Consider the following 20094-nt stretch of genomic DNA (forward strand, 5'->3'; position numbering starts at 1 on the left):
GTCACCGAGAGAGAAGAGATTTCTCAGGCTTTAACCGAAACACATGCGGCCATACACACACACACACACACACACACACACACATACAGTTGCGAGCAGTGAGTGCAACCGCAGCCTTTTATCCGAGGGCTTGGGCCTCTGGCTACCTTTTTAAACGTTTGTCTAAGCAGTCTTAAGACAGGGGCCGCCGCCGCCGGAGTGAATAGCTCCCAGCAAGCCGTCCACAGGCTCCTATTGTCCTCCGTCATATTTTATTATCTCATCAAAAAGCAGGAAATCCGATTCCCTCTCTCTGAAAAAGAGCTTATCCTTCTGTCTCAAAGCAACCTGTCACGAGAGAGGGAGATGGAGAGAGGTGGAGAGAATGGGGGAGAGAGTTGTGGGGGGAGAGTCGGTGAATGAGAGTGATTAACTGCCTCAGAGAACTCCTTCTTTTTCTCTTTCTTTCTTTCTTTCCTTCATCCTTCCTTCTTGATTGGTATTTACCCAACATGCAGCATGATGCAGAGCTTAAGGAAACATGTGTCATATTGCTGATCCTTCTCTCCCTCCTCCCCCTCCTCCTCCTCCTCCTCCTCCTCTCTTCCTCCTGTCCTATTGTGTTACACCGAGCCACAATAATATCCCTTTTCATGAAAGCTTCTTTTTTTTTCGGACCCCCCACCACACACACACACTTCTGTCCTCTCTGCCTTCCTCGCACCTTCTATCAGAACAAAACCACTTTTTTTTTATTCCAGAGAAAAACGGCTTTATCAGCAGTAAGTGTGTGTGACACATGAAGAGGTCAACCTCAGTCATGCTGGTCCCCTTTCATTCCAATTCATCCACGCTAATTTGCCTAAATTTGAAAATTGCTGTGTGAAAATGACATTTCAGGTTGTTTTCGTAAAAGATCTCGTAAATGGTAAAAATCTCTTCTTGAACCTCCTCTTTTTGTCCGTGTGCATCCTCATGTCTGTCCTCCTGTTTTCCATCACCACTTATATACTTAAACTGCATTTTCTTCCTTTCTGTTATGTCGGAAACAATACAATTGTTTGACTATAAATGCACCCTTTTGGCAAACAGTGGTTCCTGCACTGCAGACACATCGTTTTTAAAATAAAGTTTTCAGGTGAGAAAATCAAAGGGTAGTTTGGACCAAAAGCGGGAAAAGGTGCATTTTCAAATTTAGCCAGCATCGTGAAAATGAACTCTCAATCACTTTGTTTGCCTTTTCCAGGCATCATTCACACACACACACACACACACACACACACACACACACACACACACACACACAACCCTTCATCCTTAACTCTACACTCTTTTCCACCATCGCCCCTCTCCCTCCCTCCCTCCCTCTCCTCTCCCCTCTTTGTACATCTGTCCTTTAATTTTGGGCTCTGCTGAGAAGTTGTTAAAAAGCCCTATGAAATATGTATGAAGGATTGTGAGCCACGCGATTGGCCCCATTTACCGGACAGCCGAGCGAATGAACGGCCACACTGGATAATCCCCCACAATGCCCCTGGAACAAAGGCCCAACAGCTGACCCTAGAGAGAGAGGGAGAGAGAGAGAGATGAGGAAAGGGGGAGTGATGGGGGGGTAGAGTGGGACAAGGGAGGGGTTGCAAACAGTTATGGCTCACTGCTGGTCAGGAGGCAGCCTCACATACACAACTCACACATACTCACAAAACAAAGGCTTGTGGGACAGGAATAACTCCCTCCGTTCTGTCACACTCTCTCTCTCATTCTCTCTCTCTCTCTCTCTCCCCCTCTCCTTAGACTCTTCTCAGCCCCTCCTTCCCTTGCCATCGCTCTCTCTCTCCCTCCCTCCCATTCTCGCTCTCTCAGTCAAGAGGATCTGAAATACCAATACCCTTTTCTCCTTGACATTGCTTTCTCCTTGCAGTCAGCGTTTTGCTGTCCTTTTATAGTCAAAACGTCAGGAGAAATTCCGCGCAGGAATATTCTTAGTAATGCGGCACTCCCTGCGTCTGAGGGCTCAGGGCGCTAGCACTGCACCGGCCCGTTAGCCGGGTCTTTGGGGAAAAGGCTGCGCGTGCCGTCACGGGCACTTACGACGCACACACACACACACACACACACACACACAGTTGCCCTCATACCGGGGTCATTGTGCCAGTATTTCAGAGTCGACAGCAGCCAAAAACAATGAATTATATCCACTTCTGTCCCACCAGAGGGGAATTCAATATTTGGGGAATTGGGTTAGCTTGTGAGTTGTCGCTCTGTCTCACACACACACACACACACACACATGCTCACACACACACACACAGAGCATACAAGCTCCTTATTCACGACTCACCTTTTCATTCGAGCGGTGGACAGAGATATGCACACACACCAGACACACGGGCATCTTAGCCTCCATTCATCACCCTGAGGGGGGGCGGGGGCTGTCCCATGCGTGTATAATTGTGTGTGTGTGTGTATGAAGAGGTATGCCTGTGTGTACATGTGTGAGTGTGTGTGTGTGTGTGTTACAGTGGCCACTAACCTTGCTGTGTCCTGACACTCCTGATGAGTATCTGCAGGACACTGGAGGAGAGGAGTGGAGCGGAGTGCGCACTGTCAGGCATTTGGGCAAGCTGCTGTATGTGTGTGTGTGTGTGTGTGTGTGTGAGCATGTGTGTGTGTGCGAGCATCAAGGGAGGCGGGTAGGGAGACAGTCAGCATTATCCAAGCAGGTGACCCCTGAAGGCTGCGTCGCCCTGGAGCTTTGAGTCGAGGAAAGAGACTCAGCCAAATCCACCAGGGTAGCTGGTGTGTGTTTGTGTGTAGCCTTATGTAGAGCCCTGTAACAGTACAGGATGTGTCATCTCCTTGGCACAAGGAGGTGTGTGCGCTCACGCCTGCATGATTTTGTGTGTACGCGTGTGTGTGTGTGTGTGTGTGTGTGTGTGTGAGACAGAGTGTTGGCTTGGGGGAAGGTGTCACAGATCTTTGCCAGACTAATCATCTCCATGGTGTCGGTGAGCGTTGCTGTCAGGGACACTAAAGAGGCGGCGTGTCTCCCCGTTCCCAAAGCATTTAGTACTTCCTCTTTCGCCAGCGCCTCTCCGTCGCTCGCAGATTTACAGTAGGGAATCATAAAGGCGTCCCGCGCGCCGCGTCGCGGGGAGGGGGAAGTGGGAGGTGTGAGAAACCGGAGGATTCACCAGAAGTGAGTTTTCTCAGGCTGATGCCTCAATCGACGTTTAAGGAAGTAGATACTCAAGAGACGGGAGATTTATGGTTTTACATCCATTGTTGAAATATGAACGTGTTCTACAAAGGGAGCAGATAACAGCGTTGCTGCACAATGATAGAGATGTAATGGGGAAGGAGTTCTTTTTGGAAATCCAGTGTGCGCCCTGAAACCTGCATTTTAAAACCAATCATTTGCAGGCTTTGAGTCAATTCTAGATGATTTTGACTCCTTGCAGAGGAGCAATGTATTCAAAGTGTATTTTTCCACAGATGTATGAATATACTTCCATAGATGATTAATGGTTTCTTTTCTTCCCGTCTGTAAAGGTCCCTGAACGCTTCCTGGAGGTGGCAGAGATCACACTGAGGGAATTCTTCAACGCCATTGTTGCCGGCAAAGACGTGGACCCGTCCTGGAAGAAGGCCATCTACAAGGTCATCTGCAAACTGGACAGTGAGGTCCCCGAGATCTTCAAGTCCCCCAACTGTCTCCAAGAGCTTCTACATGAGTAAATTCCTCCTCCTCCTCCTCCTCCTCCTCCTCCTCCTCCTCCTCGCTCAACGCTTTGGCTTTTATTTCTTTCTTTTTTTTCCTGATTTCATAGAATTTCAAAATATTCTCTTTTGCTGTTTTTTTTTTTCCTTTTTCCTTTGATTTCCTGTTTTTTATTTTGTTTTTGAATGTATGAAAGTTATGAAGTAGCATTCCCAATCTGAAGCCTCTGTGGCCGTTCCTAAATGATCTAGCTATTGTGTTGTTGTTCCTCTATGATAATTATCATGATGGTTATTATTATTTGTTTTGTTTTTTTGTATGATTCTGAACTGAAGAGACTCTGATCTTTATTGGGTGTTACTTTGGCCCGTGTGAACCCTCATCCGTTTGGCTTGTTTAATGATCAACACTAACAACGTCCTCAGCGTGTGGACGGAGTTCCCGAGTTCCCATTTACACTGCTGAGAACGTAGGCTGGGTTTCCTGAAGACTTTACGCGTGGCACCCAGGGGTGCCCCTCCAACACAGTGGGTGTCCAAATGAACTGTCCCTACAAAGACTGTGCTACTGAAGATGTCCCCAGCAGGACAGTCACACACACACACACACACACACACAAACACAAGGCCGAGACAGGTTATTGACTGGACTAAGACTGGACTCGAGGTACTGGTCTGGACTAGTCTGTGGGACTCGGACTGGTTTCAAATAGCTACTGAGCTCTATCATGTTTTGAAGTGTGTTTTCCCTGCAGATAGGGCATTGTGTTTATTGGGTGTACATTATTATTTTTGATTATTATTATTATTATTATTATTATTATTGTTGTTTATGATAATTATTATTTGTCATCACTGCTTGCTGAAGATTGGCACTTCGAGATTTGTTTGTCCCTTGATGCCGTTGCAGAAAAAAATAAATTATTGCTAATAATATTATTACAAGAGTTTAGATTCTGAAATACTTTGCCCCCCCCCCCCCCCCTCCCCTTTCCCCATCTTTCCCGTTATGTTGTTTTTGTTAGTCCATCTCTGAAGTGGACTTTGGTTTTGTTTTTTTTGGGTGGTCTGAGGCAACTTGCCTGGAAAGGGTTTCAACTTGGGTTTTTTTTTTTAATGGAGTCAGAGTGGGCTTCTCTGTACGCCTGTAGTGACTGGTGTATCCAGTCTGCCAGCAACAGCTAGAAAAGGAGCAATGCTGCGTGAACACATGAAGAAAAACGGTGCAGAAGTAGAAATATGCAGAAGAAGTGTGGCCTTTTGGTGCTTGACCTGCTCTTTTTTAAACGGCTAAATATCCTACAGCCGCTAACTCAAACCGCTCCTACTAAAAGAGCCATTTGTCCGGCTATCAAATAAATCGTATTCGTCTAGTCATCCGCTCCGGATTGGTGAACATACACAATAATAACTGCATTTTTTCCCCCCTTTTTATAGCACTGTTAACTAAATAGCTCATAGCGGGATGAAGTTGACCTGTTTATACGGCAGGCTTTTATTGTGATTAGCCTATACAAGGTGTACATGACATTATGAAGTTATTTCAATAGCAGTTGATACTTGAATATATCAGAATACTGTGGCAATCTAAAGTGCAGCGTCCCTGTAACAATAGATCATTGAATGCATTTATGAATAGAAGCGTTACAGTAATTAAAGGAGGGCAAAGAGAGGGGGCGACTATAAGCTGAAACACGGGCGTTCATTAATTCTGCTTCAAGGGGAACTTCCACCGCAAAACGACACACACCGCTCCTTCCCTCCACGTTCACCTGCCTTTGAGTGAGCTAGCTCCTCCCCCAATGCAACAATATGAGGTCGGAGGTGAGCGCTCACCCCCGGGTGTGGATGGAGAAGCTCTCAACACTACAAAGAGTGGGGGGGGGGGGGGGAGACAAAGGCACGGAGCAAGGAGCACCACGCACCTGAATCCCTCTGCTCCGTCCCAAAGTGGCAGCTTTTAAGACCCAAAAGTGTGATTCGGTTCGCCATTCCTTTCACTTGTACCTGAGATCCGTTGCACATGTTTATGGTGTTTTATTTATTTTATCCCTCTCAGGCCTTTTACGGATTTAAGAAAAGCAGTTAGTTGAGCGCTGCCCTTTTTGGCGAGGTAAGTTTGGGAGTGCGTGCGAGCTCGCTGCCACCATGGCGATGATATCTCATTATGGTGTGTGTGTGTGTGTGCGGTGTGTGTGTGTGTGTCACAAAAGATCAAAAAGGGGGCAGGTTGCTTAACCTGCTGACTTGTCTAAGCGAGACAAAGCACCTGACAAAAGGAGGCAGAGAAAGACAGAGAGCTACTCCCTTCATTATGTCCCCCCCCCCCCTTCCTTTTCCCCGAACACTGTTTTTCTTAAGATCCGGGAGCCCTGAGAGAGCGAGCCGGACGCATTTCTCACTGAAGGATGGGCTCGGCCCTGCATGTCTCAGAGTCTCAAAGCACCAGCCAAGGGCTCTAAAGCGCCACAAACAAAGGAGAAAGGAAAGGACACTTTTATCTGATGCACAGATTATTATCCCCACCCCCCACCCCACCCCCACTTCCTGCAACCCCGCCCTAAAGTTAAAGAGTTCCTGCACCTAAAAAGATTAATTCAGGATAATGAAGACTTATGTGCAAAAAGGATTAGCAAGACCTTAATACCGCATCGAAAATATTTTTGTCAAGATTTCTTTTCTGGGGTCGTTTGTAGGATAAATGCATATATAGTCTTTTTTTTAAGAATTGTAAAAGATAAATCTATGGGGAAAAATATATACAGTAGTGGAAGTTCCTTTGAAGCACTCTTAGAAATTGTTTCATAAAAGAAATCTTGAGGGTATTTTTAGTGACGGCTTTGTTTGAAATCTGTATTCTGAATAAGTGAGTTGTTGGTAGATTAGGAGCAATAGTTGTAGTTTTTTTTTTTTTTTTTTTTGCAGGTTTTGTGACCAGTTTTCCTTTTTGGTTTCTTTACCTTTTTTGTATTGTGCTGAATGGCTGTGTCCTTGAGATCAGAAAAATAAACTTGGAATCATTTTTCAGAGTATGAAATATTGTTGTTGCTACTGTAAATACTGTCAGGATGAAACAAAGAATAGCTGTACAGTTTTTCTATTATCTCTCAGAGTGCGAGAGAAAAGGGTGGTTTAAAAAAAAAAGAAGAAAGAAGGGTGAAAAAAAGAGTGATGACCCGCTCTCTCCGACCGGACTCCTAACCACGCTTCCAAAAATCCACAGAGTCCCCCCCCCCACCCCCCACCATGCCTTTAACGGGGGCCTGTTTCCCGTCGGCAGTGCCCTTGAAGTTGCACCAGCATCCGTTTCTTTAATTTCCGCTGACAGAACGATGCATTGGGCTAGCAGTTGGGTAATGATGATGTCACAGAGCAGCCCGTTGGTAGGACCCGGGCTCGTCCGAAAACAAGGGCAGACTGCTGCCGACGTAGCTCTAGATTTGACCCGGGAGAGAGACAGGAACTCATTGTCATCAGAAGACTAGTGTCATGGAGGGGGCACATGTTGTACAGCTTAAAAAAGGAGACTGCAAACAGAAAAAAAAAAACACAAAAAGAAGTGATTTATACCCTTTTTTTACCGGGTTCAAACAGTTGGGGAAAGTTTGGACTTTTGTGGAATTTCTGTACGCTTTGCATTTTGTGTGTGTGTGTGTGTGTGTGTGTGTGTGTGGGTGTGTGTGTGTCTTGATGTATATGAGTGTGTGTCTGTGAGAGAGAAAAGACCGATTATGAGAACCTGTGAACCAGTGAGTGACACAATTCTCAACACTGTGGCCCCTCCCCCACCCCTGGGAGTACCATCCTGACATGTAAATGATTCTCATTAAGCGTTGGCAACGTGTGTGTGTGTGTGTGTGTGTGTGTGTGTGTGTGTGTGTGTGTGTGTGTGTGTGTGTGTGTGTGTGTGTGTGTGTGTGTGTGTGTGTGTGTGTGCGATAATGTCCTCTGATCTGTTTCTGACCTGTTTGAAAGGGTTTTTTTGTTTCTCGATGCTTTCAGTAGTAATTCTTTATTTTTTATTATTATTATTATTATTACATTGCTTTTTTTTGTAAATATCAATGATGTGGACTTACAGTGATAAATACTGCCTTTGTGTAACTTAGCAATATGTTATGTAAATAGTGTTTTGTTGATGCTTTTTGTATGACATTATTATTCGATTCTAGTGCAGTAATTCCAACTGGAAGAGCCATGTTTCAAATACAGTCTGAATAGTTACACACAGGTTGTAAAATAAAATGACATGGCTGCTTTTTTTCTGTTATTGGTGTCTTATTTGTCTTGCAGATTTTGTGTAATTTATTGGTTTAATTTATCCTAATTTATTTGATGTTGTTTTCTTTTGTTTTTTTGTTTTTTTTTCAAACAGGGGAGGCTGTACTGCATTTCATTAAGTAGAACCAATTTAAAATATTTGAATCCTACGTAAAAAAAAATTGAATTTGAAAATTTGTATTCTAGCGTGCTCATTCAAATGAGATAAAATGGGAGATCTTGGCAGCTAAATGGAACTGGACACTTTTAAAGAAAGGAAAAAAAAAAAAAAAGGTTATGTTTTGTTCCGGGATGGGGCCGAGGGTGGGCTAGAAAGCTGAAACTAGTTTGAAGCAGTTTTGTATTTTCTCTTGAGATTTTTTCCCCCTGTATTGCTTTCGCCCAGCCCAAAAACAACCAGTAGTCAAATTGCCTTTCGTGCCTTCACCCTCTATGAACTGAATGTATGTGCAGTATATATGCAAGCTTGTGCAAAATGAATAAAAAATGAAAAAGAGGATAAAATGCCTGTTTGTGCTTTATTTATATCACTTTCTACAGGGCACATGCACACAAAAAACTGTATTTTGTGTGTGTGTTATGGGTGGGGATTTAAGCACAATAAAGATATGATATTACCTCGGTATATTATATCTTTATGATCAACTTTTTTTAGTCCTATTCGGGTGAAAGCACTAAAAGGGGTTCGACAGCAGAGAGCCAAGTTTTCTTCACAGATGACTGCAGATGCCACCTCGTCGGGCAAAACGCAACAACCGGCATACCCAGGTACACACACACACACACACACACACTCTTCAACATTTAATAGAGTTAATAAATGCTTAGATAAAAGTTCAAGAATATACAAACGTCTTGGAATTTTAGGTTTTTTTTTCTAACTAAGGCTGCAACTAACAATTATTTTAGTCAGACAGTTCTCAATCAATGATAACATCTATAAACTGAAAGCCGATGCCTTTGATCAATGCCTAAGCCCAAGAACTTGCATTCAAATTGCTTGTTTTATTCAACACTCCAAACAGCAAATATGTTGTATTTACTATCAGATTTGATTTCTCAAAAAAATTCAGCAAATTCTTACAATTTGAGAACCTCAAGACCAGATCATGTTTTTCATAATCATTGCAGATAAATTATCCATCAATCGACTAATCGATTAATAGACTAATTGTATCAGCTCTAGTTCTAACCGATAAATAATGTACTTGTATGACGTTCGACCTACTGAAAACAGAATTAAAAGAAATTTAAAAATGAAAATTGAAAATACTGAAGGGGGATTTTGTTTGAATAACACACGCCCACATATTTACCGTTTGCTGATGAGTTTCTCAGTCTGTTTTTAAAAGGCTCGCCTCGTTCTCTCTGCGTCATTTCGCTGTTTTCTTATCGTGACCTCTGCTGTGCTTTCCACCACGCCGGCCCTTTGCTGTGTTTCTTTTCTTCCTTTTGTTCTTGCCTCACTGCTTTTCACTCGTTTTGCTTTGATGCTCATTTTTGGAGTTGCTTCTTTTGTGTCTTTCTTGCTTGCTTGCTTTTATTCTTTTTTTTTTTTCCCTCCTCGCCCGTGTTCCTTTTCCCTCCCGTCCTCTGCCTGCCTCCCTCTGCTCGCCTTAACCGGAGGCTACAGCTCCTTAGGTTGGGCTGAGACAGCATCTTTGTACAACACCGACCGTCTGCTCTGTAATCAAATACCATCTGTCGCTACATCTGAAGACTCACTCTCTCACTTCCTCCATCACACACACACACACACACACGCACACACACACACCACATCTGTGCTTCCCACTCTTGAACAATATGTGTGTGCGCTCTTTATGTACAATGACCCGTGTACTTACAATCATTCCACCTGATTCATTCTTGGCCTGCAGCGAGGGAAGTCACCAGAGTCACTTTCACCACTTCCTGTTTTTTATTTCCACGTCTCCCATTGGGGGTTCAGAGGTCATTGTCTTCAGGTATCCATGTTTGTTCTGTGGCTCTGTGTGTCAGCGAGACCTTGGCTGCTGTATCAGACGGGAGATAGTGGACTTTAGCTCCTCAGTCTTAGATCAACGGCCCACTATCTCAAAGGCTGGCCAGCCTTTCCCAATGTTTGCCCAATGTTTGTCCCTGCTCCAGCACAGAAAACGTTGACACGGTCCCCAAGGTCCCTCTCCAAGTCCCCCCCTCCCCGCCGTGGTCACTTGTTATCACACGTTCAGGTTCAAGAACATTTTCCATTTACTGTTAAAGAGTGTGTTTTCCAGATGAAATTGTTTTCTTTAAGCTTACACATTAATGGATAGTGTGTTTTCCAGGCAGTAGGGGAATTACAGCACGCCAACCCAACATCTTTATTTTATTTTTTTTGGTAAACATCACCACACACATGCACTGATGTAACTCCCCTTGCTGAAGGAACCTTTGTGAAGAAGAAACACAAGGACTCAGGACCTCATTTTCGATTTCTTCTCTGTGCAATCCTCCTACCAACGACCAAAATGAGCTATCCACCGTTTGAACCACTTTGACACCTACACCTGCAAAATGACTGTGGGCTTGAAACTAAAAAGAGCAGAATGTTATTGAAGTGTTTCTCCATCAGATGACTTTTGTTTACGGAGGATGGCAATCTGTATGTGTGTGTATATGTGTGTGTGTATCTCCTTCTATTTGCTTAACAGTGCATTTATTTCATCATTGGGGCTCGGATTTAATGCGCTCGCGCAGAAATGATTCCAGGCATGAAAACAGATTTCCACATTGCAAAGATTGATAGATTCATTCTGCATGTGTTCGTAATTAAACACTGGATTTTCATCTATTGTGGATGGAGCAACACACTGGTGTTACGCTCCAGAGCCACTGGCACAGTGTGGGATTAAGTCTGGGCTGCCAACACTCGGCACCAGTGATGGGGACACCTAGTGGTCAGTATGTGCAGCGTGCGCTCTCCTTGTGTGCTGCTCTTTGATGGTGTCTTCTTATCAGCCTTGTGCAATTTGTTCAGTTCCATTTGTTCTTTATTGGTTATCTTTTGATTCATTAGTGCTTTCTTTTTCTGTCCGTCACTTGGTGTGTGTGTGTGTGTGTGTGTGTGTGTGTGTGTGTGTGCAATTGGAAGATTCCAGTTGGACAGATCATTGTGTCCCCCTTTTTTCCTCCCAATCTCTCTCTCTCTCTCTCTCTCTGGAAGGCTCCAATGCAACTGGAGCCTCGGAGGCTCAACAGAGGAGCCTGGGAAAGGAGGAACAAAGGGCCGTCCGTCTGCAGCCATCACCACTCTGCCCCCCCCCTCCCTCCCCCGTTCTTCCCTCCCTCGGTCCCCTCGCCTCTCTTCCCTCTCCCCACTGGCCAGTACCCCAAATTAAGACTTCAGACAAGAAAATGGGCTCAGTAAAAAAGGGGAGAGAAAGCGAGAGAGAAGGAAGTCCATAACAAGCCAAGAGGAGCAGAGCGACAAAGCCTCTGTTGTTGGATGGCAGGGCCCCTCTGTCGCTCCGCGAGGAACTGTCACAGTGTCAACTTGGACCCCTTGTTGTGAGTAACACAAACCATAATGAACACACACATAAAACATACACGCACAGGCAGAAACATGCTGCAGATGACACCGCCTCACACACTCATTCCCACGCAAAAAAAAAACAAACAAAAAAAGCAGCCGCCGTGAGCGCACAGTGTGTAAACTCACGTACGAATCATGCCAAGCACATAGCGATGCTCCGAAATGAGTATAGACAGTATAGGTGAGAAGACAGCGGTGGTGAATCCCCACAGCACACCTTGATTTTGGCTGCCAAGAAAGGTGAGGGAGTGGGTGAGGGAGGGAGGAACTTCCCTTAAAACGAGTGAAAGTGAACGTATGTGTGTGCGTAGCGTGTGTCGAAGGTGGACAATGGCGGGGATGTACATGTGAATTATATCAGGACACTCTTTGATACCAGGCCTTTAAGGTGCACTGGGGGCCCCAGGGGCAAACACCTGTTATGGGGTCTCGTGAAGCAAACACACACACACACACACACACACACACACACACACAGACACACAGTAACGATGCATGTCCTTTGTAAATTATTCAAAGAAAGATCAAAGAACTGCAGGTGCCTTTAACATATCCCCAAACACAGCCCAAAAAACAGTCGGTACACTTTAGATTCACTTCAAGAGACACATTGGTCAAGAGGAGTGTGTGTGTGTGTGTGTGTGTGTGTGTGTGTGTGTGTGTGTGTGTGTGTGTGTGTGTGTGTGTGTGTGTGTGTGTGTGTGTGTGCCTGCCTGTGTTCACATAACAGTGCATTGGGGGCAGAGATAGAGGCTGAACTGGTTTGGCTTCTTCCAGTCTAAACTGGGTCTAGTGGGTCCAAGACAGATGGCACTCGGGGCAAAGCTAGTCTAGGCTCTCTCTCTCTTTCTCTCTCTCTCTCTCTATTTCACACACACACACACACACACACACACACACACACACACACACACACACACACACACACACACACACACACACTCTTTTAATAGCCATTATTGGCATCCTTTGCCTCTTCCAGATCCCTGAATCAGAAATCACAGAGGCCCATTATATTTCCTATTGACCCATTTGGCAAGATGGTAGGAGCATCGAGTGCTGGATTAAATGGAAAGCAGTTTATAATCCAGTAATTCTAATGTTTTAATTACTTAGATGAACAGGAGGTGTTTGAGCAAAGGCTAATCTCTGAGACATAAGGGGGAGAGAGAGAGAGAGAGAGAGAGAGAGAGGCGGGAGGAGATTTATCTTTCTCCTTTGCAACACACACACATAGGCTTATTCGTGGAATATTAACGGCGTATTAAAGTTCATCACCTGTTATCGACACAGATTAAAAGATTCACAGACTTGTTTATTCATATTAAGGTGAGGTCCACAGAAGAGCGGAGGTGCAAAATGATTACCAGGTTTAGATGTCACTCTGTATTGGTATGTTTTTTATCAAGTGAGCCATGTTCTGGTTTGGAAAAAATCAGGATTTCTAGGCTGAATTCTGTAGATTATCGGTAGTATTTTTTTTATTGGAGATGTGCCGTACCTCGAGTGCCATCCATGGCTGTAACCGATCCCACAATTGTCTTTGATAACCAAACCCTCCTGTCAATCAGGCTGTAGGACAAAGGCTGCTAAACCAAGGCTGATGACCTCATGCTCGGGGTCTGCTCCATACCGAAGGGGTCTTAACACCGTCCAACTCGCCTTTTGTGTCTGGGGCCGTTTTTCAGACGCTGCCGAGTACCGAGAATTGCCTCGCGGTATCTCTCGAGGGCCCGGGATGCACTCACACACACACACTCACACACACACACACACACACACACACACAACACCACACATGTGCTGCACACATCCCCTTGATCCATGGGCTGGAGCGTTGAGCCAGGAGTGAGCCTTAAGACAAGGAGTGACAACCGGGACAGCTGCAGGGGCTGGAAGCCAGTCTTACCACCCCTTCCACCACCGCCTCCACCACCACCTCACACACACTGCCTCCAGCCAGCCAAACAAGCCATTGTTTCTGGCCAGGGCCTTTGGTATTTCATTTGTCATGAAATGGATACGGACACGGGACAACCGTGAGGCTCTTTCTCTAAAAGAGAAGCTGCTACTGCGACTGCTGCTGCTGTGGCTGCTGGTAGCTGAGCCCAGATTGCTAACTCCCCTCATCCTTAACCTTCTCGTGCAGCATGCCCCAAGCACCCTGTTGGAAACTATAAATAAACCCGCTTTTTTTCTTCTTCCAAAGGTAGGGAGGGGGGGTGGTCCGAAGTGTGTTGTGTAGCGAAGGGGTGTAAGAAGAAAGAAAAAGAGAGAGTGAGAATGTGGGAGGGAGGTTAGCCTACGTGCCAATCTGTTTTTAACATCCTTTATGATCTCCATTCTTTCAGGTTTCTCAGCGGACATTAGGCAGGTGAGGCCCGTGAGTCAGGCAGGTCGTCCGCATCCTGCGCCGCTGTCAATCTCCGCCCAGAATGACTTTGAGCCGTATCACCCCCCTTCCCCCCTTCCCCCCCCACAATAATTGACCAACGTTTACACTCTGCTCGATGCTAAGCTGCTGGCACATGCCATGTCTTAGAGCAACTTTCAACACGTAGTTAACAGCAATAAGGAGGAACTGACAGCATGCAGCTGCACTCCTCGTGTCATTCATGATCACAGTAGAGATGCTAAGATGCTCAGCACCCTCCCAGCTCCATCATCCTGAAATTCCCAAGTCTAAAAGAGTTCACGGGCATAAAAACAATACCCTTCTATCTCCGTCAAGGGCATTCCTTGGCACAACAATAGGACCATCTCCTCCCCCCGTATTTTCCTTTCCTCCCCCCCCCCCCCCCTTCATTCTCCAGCCCCTCCATCAAAGAGCATTCCAGCTCCAGAGCCCCCTAAGCCCTTCACTCTGGGCCTGTCCATGTGACACGCAGACAGTCATCTTTAAGAATTGATTCACTCTGGTATCCAAAGCCTATGGAGCCTGGCTGCCAAGATACCCAGCAGGCGCCACTCGTGGGGTCCAGGTACACAACAGCTGCTCACCAACAATAAAAGGCAAAAATGGGAGGCACTCAGGGGGAAGATGCAGCCCTAACCTCCCTCTCAAGCCTGAACTGGTCACCTTGAGCCAGTTGTTGCCTGCCTGCCTGACTTTAGAGACGACAAAGGATCGGGTCCAACTTTGGGATGAGGGTGGTGGAAGGGAGTGGCTATTGAGAGACACCTATAATTCATTATACAAATGGAGAGAGAGGGAGGGGAGCATGGGACAAAAGTGGAAAAATACATATTTCTCCCTTCCTTGGAAGAAGCATGCAGTCGCAGCTGTGCTACCAAGACGATACAGAGTAGGGCTGAGCACATGCAAGACCATAAATAAGACAATGGCATGTTGTTTTCTTCTGAGGCACATCGCGCTGTAGCCCGGAGGTCAAGTGAAGGAGACGAAAAAGCCCATCCCAGAGAACCTCACGCACACATGCACACGGGGCCGCAACGCCGGCTATGTCGTGGTACCGCCGATAGAGATCACAAATCACACAGAAGGAGACAGGAGAGATATTACCTCACCTGAAGTGTTTCCATAAACTCCAGTGTACCAAAGCCTTGGGAAGTGGTATCACTCTTCAAGCAGTGATTTATGATGATACAATCCGGCACATTCATCCATCATAAATAAGGGAGATTAAAAGAATAGGCTGTGTATATAGTGATGCCACCCTCGACAAAATAACGTATACAGCTGAGCCACTGCGTGATCCAAACACTAATTCCAGGGGGGTTTTTTGGAAAAGAGGAGAAACACAATCTTTCCTTAAAGTTAAGGAGAAATGAAAAAGACAGAGAGAAAAGGAAAACACAGAGAGGAAGATGAGGACAGAGAGGAACTTGGCACTGCCAGTCTTCCTGTTTAAACGGAAAGGCAGAAGAGGGAAAGCAAGAGCGACGGAGAGCTGGGGAGAGAGGGGGAATTTACTAAAGCAGCTCAGGAGGGCCCTCATTACGATATTAAACAAGATTTAATAAGTGAGAGTGATTTGATGAGGTGATTATCCTGGCCCATTAATCAAGCAGGCTCTAGCCCCGCTGTAATATGGCCCATCTTTCCCCCTATACCAAAGCCTCTTTAGATGCTGAGCTCCTTACTGCGCTAACGGCGCTTCAGAAACAACACCAGGCCCCGAAAAAAAAGGCATATTACGTCTCATCTCTCAAGCCTGCGGGTATTTTCGATGCTCACTCATCCCTCTGCCTCCCCGTGCGCTCTTCTGGTGCATCTGGTAAATTGAACTCCTTAACATCTGGGTCAGAAAGTAAAGTCTTATCAGAGGGAGCTAAGAGTGATAACTGGCAATGATAACGAGAAAGCATCTGTTGGCTTTAAGGCTTTTGGGTCGAGAACAGAAGGAAGTTGTGCGGATATCACTGGATTGTTGGGTTTTGTAGAGGTAGTGGAAGCGTGTGTGTGTGCGTGTGTGTGTGTGTGTGTGTGTGTGTGTGTGTGTGTGTGTGTGTGTGTGTGTGTGTGTGTGTGGATGGGCTGATTCATAGAATGGTTCTTTGTAAAAATGAGGTTCAAGTTGTGAAAGCCCTGCTTATGTTCAGCCAGGTCAAAACAGTAATATGACTGGCAGACCTTATGAACCATGTCCCATTGTGATTTTTTATCTATTTATTATTGTCACTATTGATGAATCTGTTGTTTTCTTTTAAATATGTAGAGTTATCAATTCATCGTTTTTAGGAGATACTGCAAAAAAAGCTTCTCCGAGCCCAAAATGGCCTCTCCAAATTGTATGTGTTGTTGCATCAACTGTCCAAATCCCACAAGATGGTCAATTTACACTGATATGAAACGGAAAATCCTCACATTTGTAAATCTGCAACCGAGCAAATGTTGGGCATGTGTGCTTGATAAGTAGCTTAAACAATTAATCCATTATCCAAATAGTTGGCGATTAATTCTCCGTCAACTGACTAAATCGATGAATTAACTAAGCCTTAAACACTATAATTTCATCAACAGCTATCGTCAAATAAATTGTGGTTCACTTTAAAAGTTCTCTCCTTGTTTTTTTAGGCGATGAGGTTTGATATCCTGTTAGTTGCGTTCTTTTTAAGCTGTAATTTCTTACGGCTGTTATGTTGAAAGTCTGATGTGGAGCGTTTTTACGAGATGTTTCCGATTCCAAAATGCCTTCCAGCAGCACGAAAGAGATGAAACTCCTTAAGCAAGACAGGTTTTAATTATTAGCCTTATGGGAATCTGACGCCGGCGAGTCAAGAGGGCGAGTTCGTTCCCTCTGAGTCTGGAATTAAACACTTTACTATTTGGTCCCAGGAAGTAGCTGTACATCTGTGTAGGAAGCCAAATGCATATTTATTCTCCACTAAAGCAAGTCTGACTGGAGCTGAAGTGATTAGTTGGTAAGTCGAAGGATTTTGATAATTGAGGAATCTGTTTTCAAGCAAAAATGCCAAACTCTCTCTATTATATTAGCAAGAAATATATTAATTAGCAGACTCAATCTTCCACAAACTAACTCCAGGTTGAGTCACTGCTGTGCTCTTCTGATGAAGGTAGATTAGACGTTTAAATATGTACTTTAGATTAAAACTGTAAAGGTCTCTAGGCACAGTTAAATCCTATAATTAAAACACAATAATAAAACGTCCTGCCGGAGACACATTTATTATGTTCTCCTCACAGTGGAGTAAATCACACCTATAGGGCAGCCATGTGTCTTCAAAACTGTTTAAACCTTTAGTGTTTATACTGACTAAACAAGCCCAGTCCTGACGCACATATTTATTAAAAGATGTATAATTTACCGCATGGAATGATATGATAGAGCAGGTAAGTCAAAGACAAGAGGTTAAATATAACCTCAAAAGTGGGAGAGAATAGGTATTACGGAGGAGGCCAACCCCCCCAAAACATTTTAAAAGCTCAAGTGGAAGAAGATTACCTTAAAGCAGGCGTGGGACGGAGCTTTTTCTGGGAACTGCCTGAGAGTATTAATACAATAAGCACAGAAAATATAATACAAGAATGTTTTTATCAACGTAATCCGGAGAGATGAGGCTGAACCAACCTGGACTGTAATCCCAAGGAGAAGGTCCCCATGGTTATCTGTCATCTGGGACACACACACACACACACACACACACACACACTTACGGAGACACACTTACACACAGTGTCTCTCCATGTCTCGTCCTGGCTTCAAATAATCAACAGATAATCTTCAAGAGGATGTTGTAGCCTCATCTTTACTGTAATGTCCCCAGCAGCAGTAAAGGGTCGAGAGGTCAACTGCTGGGTTAAGTTATCAATATGAGTTCAGCTTGTTAATATTTCTATTAATATGACATCTTTGACCTGATACATTGCTATTTACTATTTGTTGGTTAAGATCCTATATTTGATTTAGGCTGAATTCATCTCATCCAGTGGCCCTTTTTTTTTTACAGCTCAAGAACAAACCAAATCATGAGATAAGTCTCTCAGTAGGTCCCTCGGATGTTCCCCATCGAGCTGCACACAGATGGAATCAACTTCCTGCTGGTTTTAAATAACCATCTTTGAAATTGAAATGAAAAGTCTCTCATTTATCTCCCCCCCTTGCACTATTACGACCTCGACTGCATGTGTTTTTGCTGCATCTTATGTAATCTTTCCTATTTTAATTGCTTTTATTTTTCTGTTTATTACACTTTTAAATGCTTCTTTGCCTCGTGTGAAGCCCTTTGGATTGCCTATTTGAAAGGTACGGATGAACTCGCCTTTATGATAAAACAATTCGATAATAATGACGAAGCAACGAAAGCAGTATAACTGTCGTTAAGGAACACCTCGGGGGAAGAAAGTAGAGGTTTCTTTGAAGGACAGATACAGAAAGGGCTGTAAGACAATGTCGCCTTGGCAAGTTACTTTCTCTCTCTCTATCTATCTCTCTCTCCCTCTCTCTCTCTCCCTCTCTCTCTCTCTCTCTCTCCCCTCCTCGTTTCTAAGCAGCGTAATTTGAGTAAATGACAGGGGAACATCTGCTGTGCATAAGAGAGAGGCCAACACTTTAACATGCAGATGTCTCTCTCCATCTGCATTAATTCAATAATTACCGCAATGGAGGGAGGGGAAAAATCTTTTTTTATAGCTTAAGACAATGTTATCTGTGCCAGTTGGTGTGGGGAGGGCATAGGGGGGGATGTGTGTGTGTGTGTGTGTGTGTGTGTGTGTGTGTGTGTGTGTGTGTGTGTGTGTGTGTGTGTGTGTGTGTGTGTGTGTGTGTGTGTGTGTGTGTGGGTATGTGTGCATGTGCTGCTGGAGGTTTTGTGAGAGGAGGGGTAGATTATTACACCATTTAGCCAGAGCAAGCTGTCACATTGCGGAGAATCTCACTAATTCCATTGTGCCCTTGGTGAGTCACTGGCAGACTCCAAGTGACCGATGATGCTTCGACGCCACCACTTTGTCACCGGAAGACCGACTTGCTTCACTCGGAGTGTAACCGTGTGTGTGTGTGTGTGTGTGTGTGTGTGTGTGTGTGTGTGTGTGTGTGTGTGTGTGTGTGTGTGTGTGTGTGTGTTAGATGACTAACCTGTGTATTATAGGAGTATGTGAGTGCGTGCCTGCATGTGTGAATGCATGACAACCAGCCTGCTTCACTGTGGCGTGTGTGTGTGTGTGTGTGTGTGTGTGTGTGTGTGTGTGTGTGTGTGTGTGTGTGTGTGTGTGTGTGTGTGGTCACTGAATCCCCCAATCAAAAGGAATCTGAGGCAACAGCAGAGAATGACAGGTCAAGGCTTTGACATACCACTGAATCATATTTTGGCTGACACCATCAATTACAAAGAAAATATTGGGCCAAGGAGAGCATTAACATGGAATGGTTTTCATTCAAATAGAGCTAATTACTTTATTGAGAGGTGGGCTCCAGTATCTCATTTTCATCAAAAGCATTTATAAAGCTATCAGACAAATCTGATTATAATGTGAATGAATGGAAGAGATGACGTGTGAAAAAAAATGTATTTTAATGATATTAAGAGGTTATTTTTTTGCACCACATGTAGCATAACCAGACGTTTAAGTCATTTACCTGGAGATGTGATTGGCCAATAGATTAACACGTGTTCCACCAAGAAGCACACTGATGCTCCAACAACCTGTGAGGGGGCACATGACCTCCCGGTGAAAAGGTCACCCTGTCAGTGGGTGGCTTACGGATACACTCGCCTAGACACACACAAACAATTAAAACATGTATCACTGTACGTATACGATTACACACATAGATAAACATACAGGCTGACATAACACCCGTTAGCATGCACACATTAGCTTGTACAGCCACACACACACACACACACACACATATCTGACTCTTAGATGCCTGCCAAACATAGGGACAAAGGAAACTATTTGTATACTTAGCAGGCCAACTTCCTTTGATTGCAGCAGTGCTGCTGTAGGAAACAATGCACAGGCAGGCGCTATTAATACCCCAAGGAGAAAGAGAATTCCTCTAAGAGGAAAGCTCAAAGGAGCCATCGGCCGAGCTATTTACAGACTTACTGACTGATTGGATGACTGA

The 20094-nt window shown here is 44.7% G+C and overlaps 1 protein-coding gene across 1 annotated transcript in view; it reads left to right on the forward strand.

Moving 5' to 3' along the window:
• The window catches only part of LOC311026611 (prospero homeobox protein 1-like), a 31855-nt gene extending 23371 nt beyond the window's left edge, over positions 1–8484 (forward strand). The window contains exon 5 of the mRNA XM_084030272.1: positions 3532–8484. Coding sequence (XP_083886398.1) covers positions 3532–3717 — 186 coding nt within the window. The 3' untranslated portion in view covers positions 3718–8484. The remainder of the gene's footprint in view (positions 1–3531) is intronic.
• The last annotated feature ends 11610 nt before the right edge of the window (positions 8485–20094 follow it).

The sequence above is a fragment of the Eutrigla gurnardus genome, assembly GCF_963514095.1.
Source record: "Eutrigla gurnardus genome assembly, chromosome: 16".
In the NCBI taxonomy this organism is placed as follows: Eukaryota; Metazoa; Chordata; class Actinopteri; order Perciformes; family Triglidae; genus Eutrigla; species Eutrigla gurnardus.